This window comes from Peromyscus leucopus, chromosome 9 (assembly GCF_004664715.2).
Source record: "Peromyscus leucopus breed LL Stock chromosome 9, UCI_PerLeu_2.1, whole genome shotgun sequence".
Taxonomy (NCBI): Eukaryota; Metazoa; Chordata; class Mammalia; order Rodentia; family Cricetidae; genus Peromyscus; species Peromyscus leucopus.
The window spans coordinates 70,569,619-70,596,554 of record NC_051070.1 but is presented as its reverse complement, the minus strand read 5'-3'; the positions used below and the strand labels follow the sequence as shown (position 1 = coordinate 70,596,554).

The 26,936-nt window shown below is 42.4% G+C and overlaps 1 protein-coding gene and 2 gene segments (V, D, J or C); all 3 read left to right on the top strand.

Moving 5' to 3' along the window:
• The first annotated feature begins 1,419 nt into the window (after window positions 1-1,419).
• On the top strand, window positions 1,420-2,264 carry LOC114688734. The segment is given in 2 exon segments: window positions 1,420-1,631; window positions 1,846-2,264. Coding segments are annotated over 2 exon segments (471 nt in total).
• Window positions 2,265-3,480: 1,216 nt separating this feature from the next.
• On the top strand, window positions 3,481-4,157 carry LOC114688735. The segment is given in 2 exon segments: window positions 3,481-3,625; window positions 3,748-4,157. Coding segments are annotated over 2 exon segments (462 nt in total).
• A 15,311-nt stretch (window positions 4,158-19,468) lies between these two features.
• On the top strand, window positions 19,469-26,667 carry LOC119088460. Its single transcript, XM_037208281.1, has 3 exons — window positions 19,469-19,657; window positions 19,829-20,155; window positions 26,351-26,667. Exons 1-3 carry the CDS (start codon window positions 19,606-19,608, stop codon window positions 26,665-26,667), a joined length of 696 nt encoding a protein of 231 aa, XP_037064176.1. The 5' UTR covers window positions 19,469-19,605.
• The last annotated feature ends 269 nt before the right edge of the window (window positions 26,668-26,936 follow it).

Genomic DNA, 26,936 nt, shown 5'->3' with positions numbered 1-26,936 from the left:
GAGAGGCTTCATTAACAAGCTAAGGAGATGCTGTTCACACCTAGAGGTGGGATCCATAAGAAGTTGGGGGTGTGGTGCGAAGAGAGTATCCTGAAGTAGGTTGCAGTAAGGCAAAGATTATGTGGAGACATGGGGATGGAAGGGGTGGGACCCTGGGTCTGACCCAAGAGTTGTAGTGTCCAGTGAATGAAGTTGAGGAAGGGACCTGTGAGCAGGTTGTTACCAGGCTGAGGATGAGAATGGAGAGATTGTAATGGAGGACTGGAAGGATAGTGTGAATAACCTACCTGAGTTCCTTCCAGTGTGGTCACTGGGCTGGAAACTGCTTTTCTATGTCGGACAGTGAGAGGAAGGGAAGGGGTGGACTGGAGGGGATGCTGACGTAGTCCACAGGAAGGAGGGAAGCTGAGGCCTCTGCAAGGTTTGGTGGAGTCCCTGGGGGATGGAAGCAGAGAGCAAGGACAGGACCTACAAGTGGTCTGCTACAGTGCTGGGAATGGTACCTGGGGAACTGAAACAGAGGACAGGAAAGTCAGTGACTCTGGCCTATCGGCTTCCCAACCCTGGGTGTACACTGAGTTCCCAGACAGACAGTTTATAGCTGTTCATAGTTGACAGGAAGGAAAGGCAATGGACTAGAAGCAGGGGATGCTGGGAGGGTCCACAGGAAGGAGGAAAGATTGGTTTATTGCAAGGTTTGGCAGATTCTCTAGGGAATCCACGACTGCTCTTTCATCAGTAATTCAATCTAGATGCCGTGGGAGTGAGTGAGTGAAATGGATGGTACCATCCTCAAGACCAAATGACTTCTGAGAATTTAACTAAGAATAGCTAAGCACATTTGTGATTCAAGGCAAACATCTCTGGAAAGGAAGATACATACATAAAAACATATCTGTATTGTCAACAAGAGCTCACTGAAATAGAACATTTTTCTCTTGTAACTCAAACCCATGAGAGCCCTAAATTAGCATTTTCCAGAGTGCCATACCCACCAAGGATAAATACTGACCTATTTGTCTGCCTCTGAGAAAAGGGAGAAATGTTTGGTGAGTGATTCAGAATTCTGAGATATGGAAGTGGATTAGTAAACACAGTTCTAGATCAATTAAATGTTTTTACACACACACACAGATACACACAAAGGAACACATCGAATATGTATATTTATATAATATATATATATTTATATGTGAAGAATTATATATATGCTATGTTAGATTTAAGTATAAGAAACAGGCTCACCAGTGTGTACAAATACTATTCTTGATCCCTCAGCACGTATAGCCACTTGATACTACATACTGCTGTTTTACATGTCTGAGTCCCTCGCAGGCTCAGTGATTAAAGGTACAACCACAAGGTGGTAGCAGATCTCAGTTGCTGGGGAGTATGCAGAGGATTGACTTCCTTGCACTGATTGTGCAGGCTTAGGGCAGAAGCCCAGCCTTTCTCTCAGTGGCTGAGTAGATGACTCAAGAGCAGAATTGTTACTGAGAAAGAACAACACCCTGGTTGCTGTAGCTGACCTGCTAGTCATCCCGATTGTGCCCTGGATCTTAGTTTAATTGGAAGAACAATGAAGACATTTGTTCCTACTTTATTCATGTTTCTGTGGTTGAAGTTGGATGGTGAGTTAATATTTTAGGGTCATATAATACTCAATGGGCATTTTTGAGACATTTAGGAGGAACTATACTTCATCCAGGTTTTCTCTGTTACTATAAAAGAGAGAGAGAGAGAGAGAGAGAGAGAGAGAGAGAGAGAGAGAGAGAGAGAGAGAGAGAATTCTGCAAACTGATGACCTGACAGCCTTTTTTCCTTTCTTTCCATCTTTCTGCACAGGGGTGATCCAAGGTGAGCAGGTGGAGCAGCATCCTTCCACTCTTAGAGTCCAGGAGGGAGCCACCGCTGTCATCAACTGCACTTACACAGACAGTGTCTCGTCCTACTTCCCTTGGTATAAGCAAGGACCTGGAGAGCATCCTCAGCTCATTATTGACATTCGTTCCACGGTGGAAAGAAAGCAGGAGCAAAGACTGATCGTTTTACAGGATAAGAAAGCCAAACACTTCTCCCTGCACATCACAGACACCCGGCCTGGAGACTCTGCCATGTACTTCTGTGCTGCAAGTGCACACTGCTCCACAGGCACCTGCAGCCTGTCCTCAAACCTGCCGCAGGGACTGGAGCCCAGTCCACATCCTGTGTCTCAGGCACAGCATTTGTCAGTTGATAGTTGGCAAGTGCCAAGCATAGTGTAGATATTTAAAATACAAAATAAGAAAGTTATCTTCGAGTCACTTAAAACTATTTTGGACAGTTTTTTTTCTCGCTTTTCTTCATTAAAAAAATTACTCTAGTCAGACAATGGCAGCATATGCCTTTAATCCCAGCACTTGGGAGGCAGAGCCAGGCAGATCTCTGTGAGTTCAAGGCCAGCCTGAGCTACAGAGCGAGGAGGCCAGCCTGGTATACAGAGTGAGAGCCAGGACAGGCACCAAAACTACACAGAGAAACCCTGTTTCAAAAAACAAAAACAAAATATTCTAAAAACTGAAATAAAAATTCATGATTCTCTTTCCCTGGTTGTAGCACATGATGATTGTCACAGAGAACCAGAACTCACTGTTCTTCAGAGAAGAAGAGGCTGTGGCATACTCAGCCCCAGGTAGGACATCTACATCACACACCCTCCTCCAGGTCACTGAGGAAGAGGAAATATTGTAAGAGCCATAGTTAAGGATGACCACAAGGAGACAATGTTTTCTGGACTCAGCATAGCAGCTGCACACATAAACTCACAAAGATTTACAGCACACATAAGATTTGCAAAGGATCAGACCAGAAACAATCCCAGCAAGCAGAGGGTATCCCATCTTCAGCTAAGGAGCTAGGGACAGTTGGTAGCTGCCGGGAGAAAGATTTAGGTTTCTTTAAAGATGAATCCCCTAGTGCATAGACAAGCCTCCACTGAAGGCCACACATCCAAGAGTATATGGACAGGACAAAGTGTAATGCAAACCTGATGTATTTTTTTAAGTCAGGGCAGCGGACACAAAACTGGATTTGTAAGGAAGAGTGGATGGATCTTTCAAGAGTGGAGGTGAATATAATCAAAATTAATTGTATAACATTCTCTAAGAACTAATAAAATGAGAAAAAGTAAGTTTTATCAGATAAAGATAAGTTTTATCAGAGGTGTTGGTGTGTGTGTGTGTGTGTTATTTAATTTACATTGGTCACACTAAAAAGCATAGCATACACATAGTTCAGTAATACTAGTGATTTCAAACATCCACTGTGGAATTGAGACCTGCCTCCTTTGGGTGAGGTTTCAAGTTTATTCAGCATGTTGTGCAGACATCTGTGGTGCAGTTTGAAGGGAAATCAGCAGAGGGCGCTGCCTCTTCAGTTGTGGTTAATGTCTGCATCCAGGTGGTGACTTCACATGATAGACTGTCATTGTGCAGAAGGAGGCCCTTGTTTATGAGTGAGGAGTTTCAATAAGGTCCTGCAGGAGACTTGTCCTGTGAGTTTGGTGCACTCAAGAACCAAGTGTCATTTTCTTCTATGAACATGCTCCCTGATACCTGCTCAGTTCTGCTGCTCCTCTTAATGTTCAGTAAGTTACATTTACCCTAAGTGTGGTTGTTATTTCCTTACAACTGAGGAAGTCTTTAGCCTGTTACCTCACATAGCAATGTAATTTCTTTGTTGATTGATTGATGATTAATTGATTTTCAGGAAAGATCAATGCAGATTCAGTGACCCAGACAGAAGGCCAGGTCACAATAACAGAGGGGATGCCTGTGATGATAAACTGCACCTATCAGACTACCTATAGTCCTTTCCTTATCTGGTATGTGCAATATCTCAACAAAGCCCCTCGGCTACTCCTGAAGAGCTCCACAGACAACCAGAGGACAGAGCACCAAGGGTTCCAGGCCACTCTCCAGAAGAGCAGCAGCTCCTTCCACCTGCAGAAGTCCTCAGTGCAGCTGGCAGACTCTGCCCTGTACTACTGTGCTCTGAGTGCCACAGTGAGGGGACTGCAGGGGAAGCTGCACACAAACCCAGGGTGCAGGAGGCTGAGGGAGTGGCCTGTGAGGGAGGGCTGTGTGCCTTCTTGGAGTGGGGTTTACCCAGACTCCTGAAACACAGCAGCTCATCTCAGGTCAAATTCCTAGAAAACTAGGATTCTCTGTGGATACTGTGACAGGGCAGATAGAAGTCATTGCTAGAGACAACCTGGACTTTGATCCCTAAATAAAATAATGTTCTGTCCCTAAGTGAAGGACCTCTCAGACAAAAACATCTCCAGGAAAAGCTGGAGATGGGATTTATCTCTACCAAGATGTCTAACAAAATTTAGTGATTGAAATTCTCCAGCAATATTCGGTTATTAGCCCACAAATTTATGAGCAAATGAGGAACATAGATGCTAGTCTTTGAAAATCTGCTTCAGTCTCACTCCACAAGTAATTTAGACTCTTTCTCTGCTTAGTCCATGTTATAGAGGGTTTAAACTAACTTCTGGTCCTAGCTACTGTTCTATTGCTCTGAAGATACATCATAACCAAGACCATTTATAACAGAAAGCATATAATCGGAGGCTTGATTACAGTTTTAGAGGGAGAGTCCCTGACCATCATGGTGGGGAGAACAGTAGCAGACAGGCAGGAATGGTTCTGAAACAATAGCTGAGAGCTTATATTTGATCACAAACAAGAGGCAGAGAGACAGAGAAAGGGAGAGACTGGGCCTGGCTTCAGCTTTAAGATTACAAAGCCCACCACCAGCAACACACCTCCTCTGAGCAGGCCACACATCCTGATCTGTTCTAAACAGTCCACAAACTGGTAAACAAACATTGAGATATATGAGCCTATGGGGGCCTTTCTCATTTAAGCCACCTTACTTGCCATTAGTCTCCACTTAGTGTTTCTGCTCAGGAAATACAGCTGTTGGAGCTCTAAAGATGATGCCCTGAGAGCCAGTTCCTTGTCTTTTATAGGAGGCAGAAATCCTTCCCCCTTTGTGTCCACTCTCATCTGCCATTGCACTTTGGTTCAATCCTGAGGACATGGTGTCGTCGCTCTCCTGGGATTAGAGTTAGGTTGTCTGACAATGCTTCTGAAGTGTGGGAAAGGTGGCCAAGGTTTTGATGCATCTCAGCTCTGGGAACAAAACTGTGATTTAAGGTAAAATGCTCTACTACTCATATTTATCTCTCTGTAAAGGCAGAAGGATCTGAAATCAACCACCAAGGTGTCTCTCAAGAAAGACTCATATCTTCATACCCAAAGAGCAGCAAAGAAAATACACACCTGGCACTGGATGGATCCTAGCAGAATCACCATCAAAGAGACCAGAGGGACTATAGCAGCTGATGAGAGCAGGTGCAGAGTCCACAGCCAAACACTGGGCAGAGATAAGAGAGTCCTGCAGAGGAGGGGGAAGAAGTACTGGAGGAACCAGAGGGACAACAGGAGTGCATGGCCTACAGAGTCAACTGACTGGGACTTATGGGGTCTTGCTGAGATTAGGGAGCCTGCAGGGGTCTGACCTAGGTCCTCTGCATATGTTAAGGCAGAGTGCCTTGGTCTTCTTATGGGATTCCTAACAGTGGGAGCAGGGGTTGTCTCTGACTCTTTTGCCTGCCTATGGGACCCTTTTCCTCCTACTGGTTTGCCTTGTCCAGCCTTGATGTGACAGTGTATGTCTGGTTTTCTTGTAGTTTATTATGTCATATTTCACAACAGATTGTTCTTTGAACAGTCAACTCACAAATAATGACAAGGAGACTTCTTATTAAGCATAAAATCTTGGCCTTAGCTTAGGCTTGTTCCTAATTAGCTCTTATAACTTAATTTTATCTATTTATATTAATCTACATTTTGCCTCATGGCATAATACCTCTCCTCCGTTCTGTACATCTGACTTCTTTCATGTCTCACTGGTAAATCCCCTCTCTCAGATTCTCCCAGAGTTCCTTACTACCTGGAATTCCCTCCCATCTTTTCCTGTCTAGCTATTGAATATTCTGATATTTATTAAACCAATCAGAAGGCACCTGAGGTAGATGAGGTAAAACAGCAACACATCTTCACACAGTGTGATCAAATATCCCACAACAGTATTTGGTTGATATTCCTGGGTGGCCTGCTCTTTTCTGAAGGTAAACAGAAGGGCGATGGATCTGGAGAGATGGAAGGTAGATGGGGAGAGTCTGGTGGAAGGAGAGGGTTTGGAATTTGCCATTGGCATATAATATATGAGAGAAGAATAAAAAATAATGTCATAGAACATGTAATGAGCACATCAGAGCAACTGGCCTATCAGTTAAAAAAAAGTACACTCTATCTTATTGGTTAGGGTGCAAAATAAATTGTCAAATTGAATTTCTGAACTCCAAAATCTACTTCAAATGGCACAGCATAAAACAGAATCTCTGAGGTGAGTGCTTGCCAAAGCTAGATTGAATGCTACATCTAATAAAACCTCAGTGCCAGGCATGAGAAACCGCCTTCAAGTTGTTGGTTAGGGGCTTCAAGAGCCTCTTCCAAATGACCTACGCTATTTCCATCGGTTTGATTGCCTCATAGAACTTGTAGGTAAGGCTATTTTGCTAAGAACACCACATGCTTCAGACATAGGAATGGAGGAATTTATCTAGAAATGACCTGAAGACTCTTCCCAAAGAATGAGTTCTCATAGTATGTGCAAGATTCCAAGGGAGAAAAGCAACAAATATTCCTACCAAGCTATATAAAGGCTATGAAGCAAAACAATGACCTCAATGGCAAGTCATCCATAAGGATGCAATGTAGCACTTCTATCTTGGTAAAAACTAACACATATGTCTTACTGGACTTAAGGCCTGCTAAGTAGGAAGTAAATAAGACCCAATACTGCAAGCCTAGTTAACTACCCATGTCTGAAGAGGTCGTAGACCATAGGAGAACCTAGTCTAGCCACTTTCTTAATTAATGTAGCTTGTAACAGTATTACAAAAACTTATAATTAACACACATATAAGAACAGTTCTCACCCCTCATTAAAGAAGTTTCATTTTGAAGCAGATGGAGGTTACTCCAGTCATTGACAACTGATGAAATACAGAGAATAAGCGGCTGTGAGGTCTCCAGTCCAAGTTATTATATTTAAAATGCAATTCCTACACCTAAGGCCAGGGAAAACCACAGAAAAGGAGCAGGAGGGATTGTAAGAGCCAGAGGACCAGGACACCAGCTGAGAGGATGACATGAGGGGGAAAACTTCCTCAGTGTCAATGTGACTGCAAATAGATAGGGTATAAACCTTATAGAAATCAGTGTGAAGGTTCCTCCAAATGCTGAACATACATCTACAAAAAGATCTCATATACCACTATTGAGGATTTAACCTAAAGAGTCTGATATTCCTATAGAGATACTTGTTCATCTATGTTGATTATGTTCTATTCATAATCACTAGGAATTGGAAACACCTACTGATGTCTACCAACTGAAGAGTGAATTGTGAAAATGTGGTACATTTACACTCTGGGATATTACTCATCTGTTAAATGAAATTATGAAATTTTCAGGTAAACAGGAGGGGAGGGATAACTAACACTAAAGGCATTTTGAACAAATCAGTATGGAAAATCTGTTATGGAAACATCTTGAAACACATGCTCCAACCAAATTTGAGCTTAGCTATAATCTGTGAGTAAACACAGACTTACAAGGCAACTTGACATGATTATTTAGCAAAATACCAATAGTAGTTCCCCTATGCTTAAGGCCTCCTGAACCAAGGGATTTTTGGCCACATTGTGGTACTAGGCATGAATTCCCTCCTGTTGAGGAGGCTTCTAATCCAATCAGAAAGCATTGCTATTCTGTAGCAGTCAGGCCACTGCTGCACCCCTGAGCACATATTATGTGGAAGTTCAGTACTGTAGCATGCAGGGTCCAGCTCTGGTCAAAACTACTGCTATGCTTTCTTCCCCAGCAGCCTGCATAAGACCTTCTAGTGCTATGAATTCAAGTTAGCAGGGTGGACTTCCCCCAGTCAGTTCAAGGTTGGTTTCTCTATGTCATGTAACAGTAGAATGTGGTGGCTTTAAGCATTGGATCTCACTATCTAGTTACAGTGGGCAGCCAAGAACTATGACAATATCCAGTGTCATTTTGTATACCTCTGGGGCCTCCCTGATCAATAACTGAGATTGTTATTTAGTAAACTCACCTAAATTCTCCAAAGCTAGATTTATGCATGTGAAAGACCATAATATGAGTATTAATGTGATAAATTATTAAGATAATCTTTGTAGAACATGTAGGTGATAGATTATCCAGATTGGAAGAATATTTAATGAGGGGTTAATGAAGCATGTGCTCCAGAGTCCCTTACCCAAACAGGCTCAAGGTCTAAGGAGACCCCAGTGGTATGGTCCAGAGTTTTAAATTGTATTCAAAAGTAAACCATGATTAAGAGTTATTTCCTGGATTCCCCTCAATTACACTTTTCATTTGCCAGGTGAAGATAAAATGGCCAATATCATATCTTAGATCTGGCTGGCATGAATGCTGGGTTGGACTTATTAATATAATCCACTGTTATTCATTATACACACAGGTGTTGCCATCAAGATTTCACAGCCTTTGGCTAGTGGTGTTCAACATTATGTTAACTTGCTTCTTGACTCCTTAACTCAAAGTCACGTTGGTTTATTTCCAGACAGTTTCTGATGTTGGAATCTGTATCTCCCCTCCCTAAATTACTGTTTATAATTCTGCTTCCAATATTAATTTCTGCCCTCACTGTTTGCTGTACCACACAGTGCACTCTGATCTGTCTAAAGAAGATTGAATCCTTTGTGTTCTTCGTTTTGTACAAAAATGCCTCATTGAATGGTACCTATTTGGTTCTCAATGACTTCATATTGACTGACACCACACACACACTCTTTCTCTCACATACACACATTAACACATATACATACCACACAGAAGGAGGTGGACAGGGAAAGAGAGAGAGAGACAGAGACAGAGACAGAGACAGAGAGAAATGAGAATTGTGGTAGTGGCATTGGAAGGCTATGCTCATAACTCCTGCCCCCTGGTGTTCATTCATGGCATAGTCTCCTCCTGTGGGCAGGACCTAGAATATGGCGTGTGACACTTAGGAATTAAGTTGTACTTTATAAGAAAGGCAAAGGGACTGCACGGGGGGCGAGGGGGGGGGGTACGACGACGACAACAACTAAGTCTTGAATTAGATTGATGTTTGTTGAATTTGACTTTGAGTTCATCAATGTGAAGATTGTCCCTCAGGGTCCTTTCCTACATGTGCAACACACTAAAATGGGTCTTCAGTGCCTCCTGAAGCTCGCATCAGGAAGCCAGCCTTTCTCAGGCATGGAGGGCTTTCAGACTTACTGTGGGAAAGGTGAAAAGACATGTCACCTATAGATCCCCTGAGGATGGGACTGAGGGACCTGGATGCTCATGTGCCCTGAGTCACAAGTGCAGAGCTGGACACAAATGATTGGAAACTTGCAGATAAGAGATCAGATTCCAGCTTCAGACATGTTCAGGGAGTTGGCATGTTCCAGGAAGGCAACACACAGAGAAAGTGGAATCTTGGGAAATGCTTCACTCCTATGGGACAGATCTTAGTTGCATCTACTTGTTTCTCCTTTTGCAAAGAAAAGATCTGAGTTCTCTTTCAGTAAAATTATGACCCCGAAGTACAAGAGATGAGGAACTGCCCCTCAGCCTCAGAACAGCTGCTACAAACGCACAGATGCAGCATTCAGGCTGAGGCACCACCTGGGCTCTGCATCCTCCTGCAGCATCAGTGCTGTGTGGGGAGCTCACCCGAAAAAGGAGGGTCCTGTTCAGAGTGAAACAGCACAGTTTTCTGGGACACCATTTTTTACCTCTGTCAAAATTTAACCCAAAATATCATACAACATTGGGGGATGTTCCTAGCTCTAATACTATTTGAGACAGTGATGGGTTGAGATGAGGTAAGGTCGGATGTAAGTTGTTTTTGAAAAGCTTCTAAGTTTGCTTTTTATTACTAGTCTCATTTCTCAAGCAGTCAACTTTTTGGTGACGTCTTTAAACTGCATGTTCTCTGTTGTTATGAACTCATGGTGCATTGTTTCCTCCCTTCACCACACTAAATAGCACACCAGCACTGCTGTTCCTTTCACTCTGGAATGCAGAAATCCTACATTAGTTTTGCCCAATCCACTTCCTTCCTATGTGTTCATATTTTTAATCAACATTTAGAACAAACTTTTTTTTTTCATTCGCCACGGCTGAATGCTGAATGCCGTTTATTGAAAGAGGGAAGAAACCTTAAATATAGGCTTACAACACAAATGGAGGAACCCCCGCCGGAGGGCAGAAGTCCGATACCAATGGTCTACATTCCAGACCCAATGTTCTACATTCTTGCATCTAAGTTGTTAACGCCCAATATGCAGGATACACAAACAAGGAACTTCCCTTAAGCATTCAGAAGGGTGGATACCGGCAGGGAATCTGAATAGGGAGGACATCTGATCAAGGTCAACAAGCAAGGAGGCAGCCACTCACAGTCGGGGGCCAGGGCCCATGGCGCCCACAGGTCCCCCCTTTTTTTTAAATGAGCTTCTGACTTAGGTTGCATGGGACGTCAGCAGACCACCTTACCTGTCATAGAGACACCTGCCCAGGCCACACAAGTGCTCTGTCTTAGGTTGATGGCTGCCCCCCAAGTATTACTCGTCTCTGAATACTCATTATCATACAGACTCAACCGCGTGAGCTGTAGAGTGACTGCTGCCAAAGATCTCAAAGTGGCACTGAGCTTACAATCTGTGCGACACAGAAAAGACCAACAGAAGTCCTAACCCACCCATAGCCAGGAGGCTAAAGGCAATTGAACCATTCCCTTCTTAAACGAGCCTTACTGCAAATTGGAGTTATTGTAAGGTGGTATCCCATAAGCAAATGGAACTTGAGATTTAATAATTTTACAACTTTCAAAGCCAATTTTAATGTATAATAGTGGAATAAAATTTATCATGCCCAATAAGAAGAAAGATTAACTAACTGTGGTAGCTACTTTTGCTGCCAGGGTCTCCACTGTGCTAGCTGTAGTAACCAATTATGAAATAGCAATCCCAGAAACAATAGCAGCAGTGGCCACCACCACTATAACAGCAACAATGGCAACAGAGATGTCAGAGTCTCTTCTGGAGCGTGTGAGCATCATCTGTGTCTAGCTGCCATGGTCCACTGGCATGGACATGGCTCCAGGAACACAAACCACCAAGGCCCATTTTTCTTGATCCCAACACTACTTAGGCTGGCAGGTCTGCAAGAGAACAACTGAGAATCATAAAGAAAACAAAAAAACAAAAACAGCAAACAAGGAGCAGAACTAATGGTCTCAATAATGGCTACATTTAGGCTCACAAATTTTAAGGTATCTTCAAAAAGTCTAGATGAATTTCAGGAGGCCAATAAATGTTGCACAGAGCCATTCCTGAAAAGTGGGTACTACACCAGCTTGAGGGGGGTTGCAAAATGCGAAAAAGGCTTAGCTGGCATGCTACTGTTAGCAAATGAAATTCATTGACCTTCAGAGTTATCCTTAATCTCCAAGGTGTGATACATTCTCAACATTTTTGAAAAAAGTTACCATACAATACCTTCTGAAGAATCCAACCACATGGCTACAGTTCCTAGGCTTACAATAATGTTTGCCAAGGCTGGCCGTATTGGGCTCTCAATCCCCATTGGCATCAGAAGGGGAGAGTGTTTTAAGAAGGCCCAATAGGTCTCTGCCATGTTGGGATTCAGCAGCAGCCACAGGGCGCACAAAGCATTCAGGAACCCAAAGAGGAACTTCATTGTCCTGTGGAAAGACACAAACAGATCCCCGGGCCCACACCAACACCGGATCGGGTCCCCTCCAAGTGCCAGTAGAAAGATCTTTCTATCACACCAGAGGATGATTTGCAACAGGAGCCCTCCAGTGCTTATCTGCAGCGGATGCTCCAGCAGAATCCACTGATAAAAAATTTAAAATATATAAAACAAGGGAAAGAATAGAATGTGGAGAGGAGAAATGAGCCCCTAGCTCCCCCCTTTTTACTTTAGCAATATAAGTTTTTAAGGTATGATGGCAGCGTTCTACTATAGCCTGCCCTTGAGGATTATAAGGAATACCAGTCTTATTAACAATAGAAAAATCTTGGCAGAATTTTGAAAATCCCATACTACTGTAGGCGGAACCATTATCAGTCTTTATGCATTTTGGCACTCCCATGTAAGCAAAAGCATGAAGACAATGATTCTTTACATCCTTAACCTTTTCCCCTGAATGGACAGAAGCAAAAATTAGAGAAGAATATGTATCAATAGACACATGGACATATTGTAATTTTCCAAAGGAAGGCACGTGTGTGACGTCCATCTGCCACACATGATTAGGGAAAAGTCCTCGAGGATTAACTCCCAAATGAGGAACAGGTAAAAATTCCACACAAATAGGACATAATTTAACTATCTGGATAGCTTGTTCCCGGGTTATGTCTGTATGATGCGGAGAGATCCAGCATTAAGATGATAACGTTGATGCAACTGAGTAGCCTTATCAAAGACAGAACAGACTAATGTGACAGCCATATGAGTAATGGCATCAGCCCTCTGATTATCTTTACTTAGAGGTCCAGGCAATTGAATATGAGCTCTAATATGGCCCACATAAAGGTTATGTGAGCGGGACCATATAAGTCCTTGCACTTGCAATAAATATTTATGAATGGAAGAAATGGATGGTATGTAGGCTGTTGTCTCCAAAGGCATAATGGCATGTGCCACATACTGACTATCAGTATAAATATTCACATTCTCATCAGAAAACATCTGTAAAGCAAGCAACAGCGCCTGTACCTCTGCCACCTGGGCAGAAGTGCCCTGAACTTTTGTTTTCTTTACGATGTTACCAGAAACCACCACAGCAAAACCACGTGAAGTGCCATCAATAAATACCACACGGGCCTGAGGAATAGGAGTCATTTGTACTATCTTGGGAAATATAACAGGATGCAATTTAAAAAATTGACACACCTCATTGGAGGGGTAGTGAGTATCAAACCGATCCTGTATGGAGCATGTCAATGTGGCCCAATCATTATCATTAGCTTGCAACCATGTTACTTGAGACTGGGTGTATAGGGTCACCACAATATCTGGCTCCTTACCAAAAGTTTGAATACTGATCTTGATTCCCTTAAATATAATCTGAGCGACAGCCTGTGGATAAGGAGTGATGATTTTTGTTGGAGAAGCTGGGGAATGTACCCAAGAAATATGACCTATTTGCCAAAACACTCCAGTAGGTGAATGAGTAAAACAAAATATCAAATACAATAAGGGAGAATTAAGATCTATATACTATACGTGAGCCTGTTTTAGGGACTCTTGTACACCTTGTAGGGCTACACGTCCTTTAGCTGTTAATTTACAGGGAGATGAAGGGTCAGGGTCGCCCTTTAAGACATCATACAAGGGGCGAAGCTGACCTGTTGGAATTTTTAAAGTGGGCCGAAGCCATTGAATATCTCCCAGAAAGGTTTGGAAATCATTAAGTGTGCGTAGCTGATCCGTATGCAGAGTAATCTTTTGTGGGCATATGTCCGTGCGTAACAATTTATGACCTAAATAATGATAGGGAAAAGATACCTGTACCTTTTCTGGGGCTATCTGTAAATTAGCCAGGCTAAGAACCTCTTGTAAATTCAAAAAGGCATCAAAAACAAGTTTTTTATCTTTAGCAGCCATTAATATATCATCTATGTAGTGAATTATATAAACACCTGGAAAAACTTTTCGAACTGGAGCTAGGGCCAAAGACACATAAATTTGACATATAGTAAGGCTATTGGCCATTCCTTGAGGCAATACCACCCACTGATATCTCTAATAAGGTTCCTTAAGATTTTCTGAAGGAACACTGAAAGCAAAGCGAGGACTGTCCTCGGGATGCAAAAGGAATGGTGAAGAAACAATCCCTCAAGTCAACCACAATTAAGTGCCAATGTTTAGGAATTGCCACAGGGGCAGGCAAGCCAGGCTGTGTTGCTCCCATGAGAAGCATGGTTTTATTTACAGCTCTAAGATCCTGTAATAGCCTCCATTTTTTGATTTCTTTTTAATAACAAATATAGGTGAGTTCCAAGGTGAAGTGGAAGGAATGATATGTCTAGCATCTAACTGCTCCTTAACCAATGCATACGCAGCCTCCAATTTTTCCTTAGTAAGGGGCCACTGCTCCACCCATACAGGGTCATCACTTTTTCAAGTGATTTTTATCGGTTGTATTATTGAAGGCTGCTGTGCAGTGACCCCTATGGAAAAGACCCTAATCCTCTAGTATCCCCAGGACCCTTAGTGACACAGCTTTTGTCTGCCACAGGGAGTGGGTCTCCTTGTAACATTTTCCTTAAGCCTCTGTCCGGGCAGTAGCCTTGACTCTTTAGCATCTGTTGTACAGGCTGTGTAGTAAGCACTGTTCTCATATCATTTAACACATCCCGTCCCCACAAGTTCTCTGGAATGTCAGGTAGCACAAATGGTTGAAAAGTTCTTGCATGACCTTCCTCATCCTTCCAATTTAAAAGTAGCCTGCTCTGTAATGGCATCTGAGCTGTGCCTTGTAGGTTAGAGGTGGAATTTTTAAGGGGCCAATTGGGGATCTCAGGATTCTTGTGAAATTATAGATATATCCAGCACCAGAATCCAATAATCTTCCAATCTCAATCCCATATAATTTTATTTTTAATTTAGGCTGTTTATCATTGATAACTGTTTGTTAAAACACCTTTTTCCCTGTACTTCCAAAGCCTCTAGTTCTATATATCAGCGCCATTTTGAATTTAAAATATGAAAGCAATAATAATTGAGCAATTCTATCACCAGCTTTTGTTTCCATGGTCCTTATTACATATGTCAATTATAAAAGCATTAAATACAATTTCTATAGGATTTGAAAAGGCAAACTTTAGGTAATACTCTTGAGTATTTTTATAAAATCTTAAAAAGAGGATTCTTTTTTATAGATTTCAAGTAACACATTAACACAAATAGCCAATTATTAACAACATGGACCAAACAATTTACCTGCATTTTATTTACTGTAAAAATAATTTTGTAACCTTTTTATCAGTAAGAGATTATCATTTATGGGTTTATCTTAGCAACGTTATTTAATAAGCTAATAACCCAATCTATTTTAGGTATTATATTTTTATAGAATTAAACCAAGAATTTCTAGAAAGCAACTTAAATTGCAGAGCCAAATTTTCAGTAATGATCAACAGACAAGAGCACATCTAATATATAGTTCAAAATTATGAATTTTGTTCCTCTAGTTTATCTACCATGAAAATCCAAACATCCATCCAAACATTTATCAAGACAATCAAAAGAACAGAACATCCTTTATTCAAACAGCATTGACTTAGCATTCAATGTCCTGACCGAAACCATTTTTTACCAGAAGTTAGGCCCATTTAAACTTTTAGTGCTAGTCCCTTCCCGGCCCCAGCTCGCTGGCTCTGCCCAGTGCTCAGGCTCTATTGCCAGCGCCTGCCTGGGCCGCACTCCATCACGGCTCTGCCTCCCACCGGCGTGTACCAGTCTGCCTGCTGCTTCGGGCCATCTTGCATGCACTGCACATGCCTTTGTCTGCCACGCACCCCCCCACAAACTCATCTTTAAACTTCCTACTCCCATGAAGGGACTACCTAATAACGAGTTATTCCCACCATAAGGGAAAACAGAAAAACATTTCCCACGAAGGGATCCTAAATATTGAATTATTTCCACTCTGAGGGAAAAATACAAAACATTTGAATCAAAATTAAGCAAACAGACAGCAAAACTTTAAGCTCTGGGCTTGCTTGCTGATCAGTCAGCAGCAATGAAGCCTACCTGCCGATTCTTTGTAATTCAAATGCTGCTGCTCTGCACTTGCAGGATGAAAAAACTCAAGAGTTTTCAGCTATCCCGAAAACTCTACCACTGGAAAAAGTCTTTACATCCTCCATTACCACTGGGAAGAGGCTTCTCTCTTTCCTTCATCCTTCCTCTACAAGACCCAAATCTTTAGACCTAGTTTCAAAATTTTTTCCCCTTTTTACCGGGAAAATTCTTTTTTCTTGATTAAAATTTTTTCTCCCTTTTCTCACGGGAAATTTCCTTTCCTTCCCTCTTCTCTATTGGGAAGATTTCCTTTTTTATTTAAAATCTTTAGCTGTCTTGCCCTTTCTTAACTTTGGTGCCTTCCTGCTTCAACAGTCCAATTAACTGACTGTGAGCTAGCTGCACCCATTTCAATTCACTCTTACCTTTTTCCTTTTTTCTTTAAAATGCCGGCTAGCCTTCCAAGAGTGTCCGTCAGCTCGTTCCTTCTTTCTCAGAGCTCGGTAGGAACCTCCATTTGTAGCGGTAATGCCCGCATTACCGATACCCGTTCACCATGTCCGAGCAAAGGACTCTGGATTAAAAATAGAGACAAGAGACAGCGAGTCATTCTCCAAGGCTGAATGCCAAATGCCTAGAACAAACTTTTATTGGAGCAGGAGTATCCCAATTTTTAAAATGCATTCCAAAACTTTGAAATCATTACATTATACTCACTGTGTTGTTATGTTCCTGTTTCTTTTCTTTTTCTACTCTGATGATTTTCCTTAAATTATTTCATGTGTGAAGGTTCATGTTATTTTTTTTTTTAATGAGTCTGAGAATGGGTCTGTGTAAATGTGTGGTATTTGTGTACAGGTTCTGAGGAGGACAGAAGAGAACATCAGGTCACCTGGAGCTGAAGTTACAGGCAGCTTTGAGCCACCTGATGTGGATGCTGGGGAGAGAACTAAGGCCTCCTTGAAGGACAAGGACCCTCATCTGCTGAGCCATCTCTCAGGCTCCAGTAAAGGGTCTTTAGTCAGAACACATACCTGTTTCCTAAATTAAGCCTTTAGCTGTACTGGGCTGAGCTCAGGGAGTCTAGTTGAAGAGACAGAGGGGGAGGGGTTATATAAGCAAGGGGGTTAAAGGTCATGACAGGAAAACCCACAGACACAGTAGGGAGCTCATGGACTCTAGACCAACAGCTAGGGAGCCTGCATGGGACCTACCTAGGCCCTCTACATGTGGGTGATAGTTCTGTAGCTTGGTCTGTTTGATGGGCCCCTAGCAGTGGGACAAGGATCTGTCTTTGATGCATGAGCTCACTTTTTCTAACCTATTCCCTGTGGTGAGATGCCTAGCTCATGCAGTGGGGAGGAGCTTGGTCCTGCCTCAAATTGATAGGCCCTGCTTTGTTGACTCCCCATGGGAAGTTTTATCCTTTCTGAGGAGCAGATGGGGGTGGGGGCAGTAGAAAGGACATGGGTGGGGGAGAGGAGGGAGGGGAAACTGTGGTTTTTATGTAAAATAAGAAAAAATTAACAATAAAAAACTCAAAAGAACACCTTTACCTGTTGCTTCTCACATCCTTTTCTTGGGCATTTTGATGGCATTGTGTAGAAATCTGGTAACTATGCAGTGTTCTGATTCCTATGTCCCCTGCTACTTGTTTTGAAATGTGTAAAGATGCTGTGATTTTCTCACTCTGAAATATCTTATTCTCCCATTTCAGTTCATAACTTTATCTTCTTTTCTAAAAACTCATGAGTTTCTACTTAGAAAGCATTGAGCTTCCTTTGTGCATGATGAAAGCCTTGGATTCACACTCAGAAGTCAACAAAGACAGGGGGAAGTCTACTGCAGCTGTGAACTTGTTATTTCTCAAATGGGCCTCTAGAGGATGCTCCTTTCTAAAAGGTAAGTGGAGTTTTCACAGATTAGAATAAACTCACAGAAACCTTCCTTCTCCCCCTACCCTGCCATGCCTCTCTCTGCTTAGAGCCTCTCCTCTCACCTTTGACATTACATACCTGTGTTCTACTACCCTATGGCTTTCTCCTAAGCTCTTTCTTCTTCGCAGGGGAGGGGAATGTAATGGGTTATGAGAGGAGTTGTAGAGGAAGCAGGGTGGTAGTGATGGATATGATCTGAATACATTATGTACATGTATGAAGTTACTAAATAGTTACTTTTTTAAAAACCTCCTCTACTGCTTTGGTAGGTGTTCTGACAGAACATACTTTATGCAGATGCCAGAGACAGGGCAAGGGAAAGACTGTCTCTTCCTCATTGTCTCTCCATTGTCCTGATGACAAAGGTATCTAAACCTCCTTAAGTTCAGAGCAACCTCTGCCTACCTCTCCCAGTCTTCACGCTGTTCATGTTTCATTTTTAGTCTCATTTCTCAAGCAACTGTCTTTGTAACGAAAACTTTGAAATGCATTACTCTACTGTTATGACTCAAGTGCACTGTTCCCAGCAGTCACCATGTGCAGTAGCACACCACCGCTGCTGCCCCTGTAGCTCTGGAACACAGGACTCCTATATTGGTTTTCCCCATTGCACTTCCTTCTTATGCTGTCATTGAAAGTTTTCTGTACCCTGATAGTGGGTTTCTCCAGTGATGCAATAAATCATATCAGGCCAAGTTAATAAGACCAGGTTTAATGTGAGCAAAGCAACTCCTGGGTGACTCTTGGAAAGGAAGCAGGAGAGAAATCACATTGCAGGTCTAGAGACCATGTTGTAAGTACCCTGTAAACGTGGTCTTGAGCATCTCTAGGAGAGGAGCCAACCCTTGGTGGGCTTTCTGAGGGGCAGGGTCTGGAATTGGAGGAATGGAGCCTGAACAGAGATTCCCAACAGTAATATTTAAAACAATATTTGGAACAAACCTTTACTGGTGCAGGAGTATCCCAATTTTTAAAATGATTCTAAAACTATTAAACCATTACATCTATACATACTCTATCATTATGATGCTGTCTGTTTTGCTACTGCAGTGATTTTACTTAAATTATTTCATGGGTGATGATTCTTTTCATTTTTCAATGTGTATGAGAGTGGGTCTGTGTAAAATGTATGGTACCTGTATACAGGTTCTCAGGAGGACAGAAGAGATTGTCAGGTCCCAGGAGCTGGAGCTACAGACAGCTGTGAACCACCTAAAGTAGATGCTGGTGAGGGAACTAAGGCCTCTTGGAAGGACAAGGACCCTTATCTGCTAAGCCATTTCTCAGGCCTCAGTAAAGGGTCTCTAGTCAGAACATGCATCTGTTTCCTGAGTTAAACCTTTAGCTGTTGCTTCTCTGAGTATGCTTGGCTCTGTGTGTGGCTGAGGCTTTTTCTGCTTGGGAGGGCCTGGTCCTCTCCTGTTTCCTGGATCCCTAACCCCACACAACCCCAGAGACATCTCAAAATGCCCTGCCCCCCACTGTGTTCCACCCAGACTCTCAGGCAGGGCTGGTTTGGGAGGAGCTTCAGGCTCAGAAGGCTGAGAGGGAACTCTGCAGTGTCTGGCCTGGCAGGGTTCCTGGGTGGAGCTGACTGGTTGCAGGAGGAGGGACATTCAACAGCCATCCTGACACCACAGCCCAGGCCTTGGTTCCTTGCTTCTGTCTCCAGCAGCCAGACAAGAACCATGAAGAGGCTGCTGTGCTCTCTGCTGGGGCTGCTGTGCACCCAGGTTTGCTGTGAGTCTGGCTGTCCACATTCAGGGACAGAGAGGATTCTGTCAGCACATGGAGGGTGGGGAAGCAGACCAGGAGTCCTGCAGAGCTCCCACCTTCTCAGAGGACATGGGGTGTGTTCAGGGTTCTGTGGATGCTCAGTGACCCCATCTGTGTCTCTCTGTTTCTAACCAGGGGTGAAAGGTGAACAAGTGAAGCAGAGTCCTGTGTCCTTGGTTCTGCAGGAGGGAGAGCGTACAGAGCTACAGTACAATTTTTCCACAGTTTTGAGCAGTGTGCAGTGGTTTCACCAAAGTCCTGGGGGACACCTGAAGAGCCTGTTTTACAATCCTTCTGGAACAAAGAAGAGTGGAAGACTGATGTCTTCGACAGTCACTCAGGAACGTCGCAGCTCTCTGTACATTTCCTCCTCTCAGACCACAGACTCAGGCACTTATTTCTGTGCTATGAGTGCACAGTGCTCCCCACACACCTGCAGCCAGTGCACAAACCTTCAGCGGGGTGGGTGTGGCTCTTCCCTATCATGAGATATCAAATTTTCACCATAGAATATCTGCTTGATTTAATATCCGTTTTCTGTATAGAAAGAGTTTTAACTTCTGGTAAGCTTTTGGCTATGTAGGTTAAAGATTTGGGTCTTTAAATTCTCAATATATTCTCCCTCCTGAATCATAAATATCCATCTTAGAACAAATTGAGGACTTATAAGTAACATTTTACAGATTAGCATATTGTATTTATGTGTTTTGGAATAAATATGATTATACACATATGTGTAACAATGATTAATGAAAGAAAATCCATAAAGTTGGAAGAGAGCAAGGAGGGAACACAGGAAGTTTTGGAGGGAGGGATTGACATGATTATATTATAATCTTAAAAATAAAAAATGATAAAAAATGACTGAAAGAAAACTAAAGTTTCTGATTTAATAATCACCATGTATACAATTAGTCTATATAAGGGGTCAATAAATTTGACATGAAATCCAAACATTTGCTTATTTTATAAGCTTTATTGTAAATAACAATCATTGTCATCTCCTTTTGTCTTATGACTGGCTTCTCTCATTCTCCAGAATGAGGTAGTTTTTGGCTCAATAGAAAGATAGGGAACCATGGGGACACATGGAGAAAAGTCTGGAAGGGGAAGAGAGAAACTAGGCTATAGCTGACCTCAACAAAGAAACATTCACATTCCATGTCAAAAATATTGACTTCAGAGGAAGATTCAATGCATTTCTTTCTTCAAGGCGTGGTCTTCTAAGCTCAGGACACTGCTGAGTGAAGACCTTATTTGTCCACAGAGGGGCAGTGCTGCTTCAGAGCAGGTGAAGGTTGTGGCTCTTCCACACACTGCTCAATAAGCTAGAGATGATTATTTAAAATAACCAAACCATGATCTCCTCCGCCCTTAAGTTTAACTAGAGAAGAAAACATGCATCTGTCTAGCCTTTTACCTATATTATATGTGAATATCCAGGGTCCATAGTGAGGACAAATAGGAATTTGCAAGTGAACACTATGAAGATATATGCTATCCTTCATGGCTGGGGCCACATCACTTTCTCTAATGTCCATTTCTAAGGTTGTCAACCACACTTGGTCTGATCTTCAGTCACCCTGATATGACCTGTGCCTAGAATTATGTTATATATCCTTTCGACTGGGAAATCTACTCATGGTTTGAAGCCAGCTCAGTCTTCTCCATCAGGATCTTCTCTGACTGCATCAGGAAGCAGTGTCCACACCCTTCCTTCATCATCCTGTCTAGACACACAGGTATCTTCAGTAGGCTTCAGTTTTCTGTTCTTGAGTGCTGAGACAAGAATGAAGATAGAACAGTGTGTGTCATGAATGACACCCGAGCACTCCCATATAATAGGTGGTTAGGCACTCAGAAAATACACAGGACTTCTTCCTCATCCTGTTTAACTTTTTCAGTTTTCAAGTCCCTATTTTCAGTCATATGATATTTTAAATCTAGTGAAAACTTTAGAAATAAGAAGTCCATTTGTTTTAAACCACCTAGTCCTCCTGGTACTATCAGAGAAATGCAGATTTTGGACTTTGCCCAGCTGGTTTTCAGTCTTGCTTTGGTCCAGCATTTCCTTACTGTGCTCCCTTTCCTCCCTTTTGGAACAGTAATGTATATTTTATGCTATTGTATGGTAGAAGTTGCAAGTTAACCCCCAGGATAATGGGATCAATCCACCGCGTCTATGTAATGAACAAAGGAATTTATTTGGGGGTTAACTCACAACCAAGGGAGACTTATCATAGGGTCCATGAAAGTTGAGCTATGACCCACGCTGATTTGCCTGGTCCAAGGTTTCAGCATCCAAATCCACAAGGCAGGAGAGAGAGAGAGAGAGAGAGAGAGAGAGAGAGAGAGAGAGAGAGAGAGAGAGAGAGAGAGAGCATATTCATCCATCCCAGGTCTTAATGGTCCCTCCACAGCTACTCCCCAGGGGCATGTATGTCAAGGTCATAGGCAGGTGTAACAGCTGTCTGTTACCTCACTAGGGGTGGAACTTCAGGGCATGGTTCAAACAGCCACTTATTACAGTGTACTTTTATACATGAATGTAACCAAGACAGCAATGATTCAAAGAAAGATGTTTGAGTGAAAAACAAACAAAAAAAGATTAGGAGAACATGAAAATAATAAGTGCCAGAAAGCACATACTAAATATTATCAGAGAAGCCCTATCCCTGAACTTTTTCAGGACAGGCCAACTTTAACAACCTGGCACAAACTATAGATCATATCTGGGAAAGCACAATAGCAAAGCAGAAGGCCGTATCCAGATTGAGGGTACACTGACCAGATTGGTTTCTATAGCTATGTTCTGACATTCAACAGTAATAAACATGTCTTATAAATTGATGTAAATGTTTGCCATATATAGTCAGAACATTTCTTCAGTCCCTCTGGGCCCCTTGCAGACCCACAGTCACTTATAAAATAATCACTCAGAGGCGTAGTATTATTTATAACTGCTTGGCCATTAGCTCAGGCTTATTACTGACTAGATCTTGCACTTAAATTAACCCATAATTCTTATCTATGTTTAGCCATATGGCTTGGTACCTTTTCTCAGTTCTGCTTTGTCATCTTGCTTCCTCTGTGTCTCACTGACAGCTTCTGACTCAGCCCTTCCTCTTCCTGTCTCTTTCCTGGATTTCCTGCCTGGCTATAACCTGACTCGACATAGGGCAGAGCAGCATATTTATTAACCAATCATAGCGACACATATTCACAGGGTACAGAAAGACATCCCACAGCAGGCACAGGAGGTACAAAATCATGTCCAAGACCAATCCAGGTAACACAGTACACTTAAGGTAAAAGGTCCTCTGTCTTGTTTCCTGGAGCTTCTCTTGTTCCCCAAGACATTGTTCACCACGCAATTTCGACCATTATAGTGGTTTGAAAGAAAATGTCCCCCAAAGGGTTGGCACTATTAGACAGTTTGGCTTTGTTGGAGGAAGTATTTCACTGTGTGGGTGGGTTTGAGGTCTCTGTGGTTCAAGATACTCCCAGTGTCACGGACCATTTTCAGGTTTCCTTCTGATCGAGATGCAGCCAGCACCATGTCTGCCTACTATTGTGAGATATCCACTGGAGTCTGCTAAAGGAGTATTATGGAGTTTATTAGGATATAAACTGAGGAAATACACTCACAAATACAGAACAGAGTAGACAGCTGAAGTCATGCTCTTTTCTGACCTGGAGTGAATCCACCTTGCAGTTCTATCATACCAGGAAGCAGGAAGGAGGGAGAAGGGACCTCATGACCCCTCTCCTTTTCCTTTTAAGAGGTCATGTACAATGGCAGGAAGCATCGCCTTCTTTGGGCCTCATAGCCCAAGGTTATGGGCCGAGCAAATACCACTACAGCCCACATACTGCACTGCTCCCCACAATGATGATAATGGACTGAACCTTTAAAACTGTAAGTGAGCAACACCAATTAAAAGTTTCTTTATAAGAGTTGCTGTGGTCATGGTGTATCTTCACAGCAATAGACCAGTGACAAAGTTCCAACCCCACCAGTATACTTAATCCTCATTTTCCTGAATGAATGATCTCTTTTGTTGATTCTGAAAATATTAGGCTTTATTTTTTAAAGTTTGACTTTTATTTACATATGTGTGTGCTCATCCATGTGAGTCTACACAAACCTGTGTGTACACATGGGTGCACACACCTGTGTGCATACAAAGGCCAGAAGACGGTGTCTAATCAATCAAGGCTGGAGTTGCAAATTTTGCTGGGAGCTCAGTTTCTTAAAGCAGGTTCTGAACTTTCATCTTTATGCTTAGCAGCAAGTGCCTTTAACTGACAAGCCACTTCTCCACCAACTTTAAGATTTATCTTCACTGGGAAGTATTGTTTGCCAATTAAAATCAAGGAAAAACAAGGCAGAATTTAGCATGAGACTAACTGGCCAGCCCAGCACTCAAACCCAATGTGCTCCAAAGCCTCACCACAGAGGCTGTGGCCATGCAGCATGGAGAGCATCTACCTGCTCTGTGGAGAACTAGAGAAGGGCACAACCCTGCCATCCTGAGCTCCCCAGGCTGCTGTGGCTCCCATGGTCTCCTGTTCATCCACAGAGACTGCAGTCCAGGGCATGTGCTGCCTCTCAGCACTCAGCAGTGAGGTGGGCAGAGGTGTACATCTCAGATACCAGAAGCTTGTCCCCAATATACATGTTGATCGATTATTTAAATTCATAGTGAGACCTGGAGCTCTTTCAGAGCCCTTTTTTGTACTTTCTCTTCTGATTGCCCATTGGTTCATTTCATCCATTGGGATAATGAGAGCAAGTGAATAATTAAGAACTACAGAGTAGGCTTTTTGGGCCCACTACCTATGATGGAAAACCTCACATAGCCTTGAGACAGTGCGAGAGCCTTGGACCTGCCTCTACTTAATGTACCTCCCCATGGGAGGCCTTACACTCTTGTAGGAAGGAATGGGGAATGGGTTGGGAGGGGGAAGTTTGAGGGGCAGGAGGAGGAAAGAGGAGGATCTTTGATTGGTATGTAAAATGAATAAAATATTTTCTTAATAAAAAGAGCTACAGACTAAATGATAATAAAGCAGTACCCAAAATCTAAACACCAATTTATGTGGCATTAACATACTCCTAAGTTCTTTCAGGTTATAAATATCATGTACACATAATAGGCTGGGTCACAGAGAAACACGGCAAGATTATCATGAGATCATTTTGTACGTGAAAAAAAAATACCCAGAATTTAACAAGTGAGACTGAATACTTCAGGGCAATAGTATTGAAGCTTCTAGGACTTGTAATAAGCAGAGTTCTTGTTTTGGAGAGAATAGGACATTGTCTGAATAAAACTTGTTATTAGACTTTTACAAACTAATCAGGTTTTGTAAAAGTGAGTTTCAGATTAGTATGACCCCCCATTCTCTGTATGTTTGCCTGTCTGTCTGTCTGTCTCTCTTTGTGTAATCTAATGGTTAACATTCCTCTATTGCTCTCCACATTTATTTATTCATTTACTTGTTTTATTTATTTATTTATTTATTTATTTATTCATTCATTTATTTATGTGGTAGAGGTTCTCACTGTCACTGAAGCTCAGCAATTGCACTACACTGTCTGACTAGTGAGACCCCAGGATTCCTCTGTCTCTACTTCCCAGAGCTCTGACTGCAGGTGCACCACATCAACTGGATTCTTTAGTGGCTGCTGGAGATCAATACATAGGTCCTCATGATTTACAGCAGGCAAGGGACACATTGAGCCTCTCTGTAGTCTGTAAGGACTATGAATTTATTTTTGTTACAGTTTCACAGACCATAAACAGGTATCTTCTAGCATTCTGATGCACTGTCCTTTACCATGTGATTTAAAAGTAGCTCTGTTAATTGCTGAACTTATGGACCCTAGTAGTAAAAGAGAAAGATTATTTCAGATGCCAGTGTTTCACAGGGAAATTCACAGACCTGTGAGGATGTTTTTTTTTTTTTTTAAAGTAAGCTTTATTAGACAATAGATGTAGAGAAGTAACATAAGACAATGGTCTGTAAGTGCACTAAAGACTGCACATGGTTCATGATGAATCTGACTTTGGGGCACCCAAATTATCCTTCTAAATAACAACCATGAGTTCAAAGCTGCTTTATGCTCAGCAGGGACCGGTTTTTCCATTCTCCATTTTAAGTGCTGCCTCTTTTAACTACCAAGAAAGGACAGGAAGCAAGTAAAAGTCCATGGTGAACGACACTGTTTCTCTCTGTATAAGGAGCTTGTGGCCTGCGATCATACAAAGCTCATTTCCTGCTTGAGGTGATGTAGGAAACAGTCAGTACAAGTGCAGTGTCAAGCACTGAGACACTCAACACTGATCTAAGGCAGAGGAGACACACAGAGAGGGGCATGTGCCACATGCCTCTCCGCAGCCTGCTGTGTGTGCTGGTGGCCTTGGCCTTCTCTGGTATGGATGACTCACATATAGCTAAGTACATGCAGGAAGCATTGCTCTAGGCATATAGCAGTTCACATGGACATGATGGGGAGCAGGAATTAGAGAGAAGCGAGCAGAATATGTCTTCAGTTAGGTTTGTCTTGGGCCTTAAGGTACAGAATACCAACACTGTTTTATTCACACTATCACAGAATAAGCTTTTTTCTTTCTTTTGATTTTTCTGCAGGATCCAATTTGGGCCAGAAAGTGACTCAAGTCCAGTCAACTGCAAGCACACAGGAGGGGGAAAAGGTCACCCTGGACTGTTCATATGAGACAAGTCAAAACTTATACCATATTTTTTGGTACAAGCAGCTTCTTAGTGGAGAGATGATTTTTCTTATTCGCCAAATTTCTTCTTCTACTCGTACTGAGAAGAGCAGTCGCTACTCTGTTGTCTTTCAGAAATCAACCAAGTCCATCAGACTTGTCATTTCAGCCTTACAGCTAGAAGATTCAGTGAAGTATTTCTGTGTGCTCTGGGAACACACTCACAGTGTTTGAAATGATAGCACAAGCTGAACAAAAACTGGAGCTCCTTAAGCATAGCCTCTCTCTGGGAGCCCAGATGAGAAGCACACCTGCACATCCTAGACCAGACAGTCCCAACCATGGCACCTTCTTCTGTGGTCTGCATCAGAAGTGCATTTCTAAGTAAAACCTCATTTTATGAAATTTATAATCAGTTGGTGTGTGTCTTTCTTTTAATTCTTTGTCTTGAAAGTATTTAGCTAAAAATAGGCCACAGAGAACATGGGAATCTTACATGACAA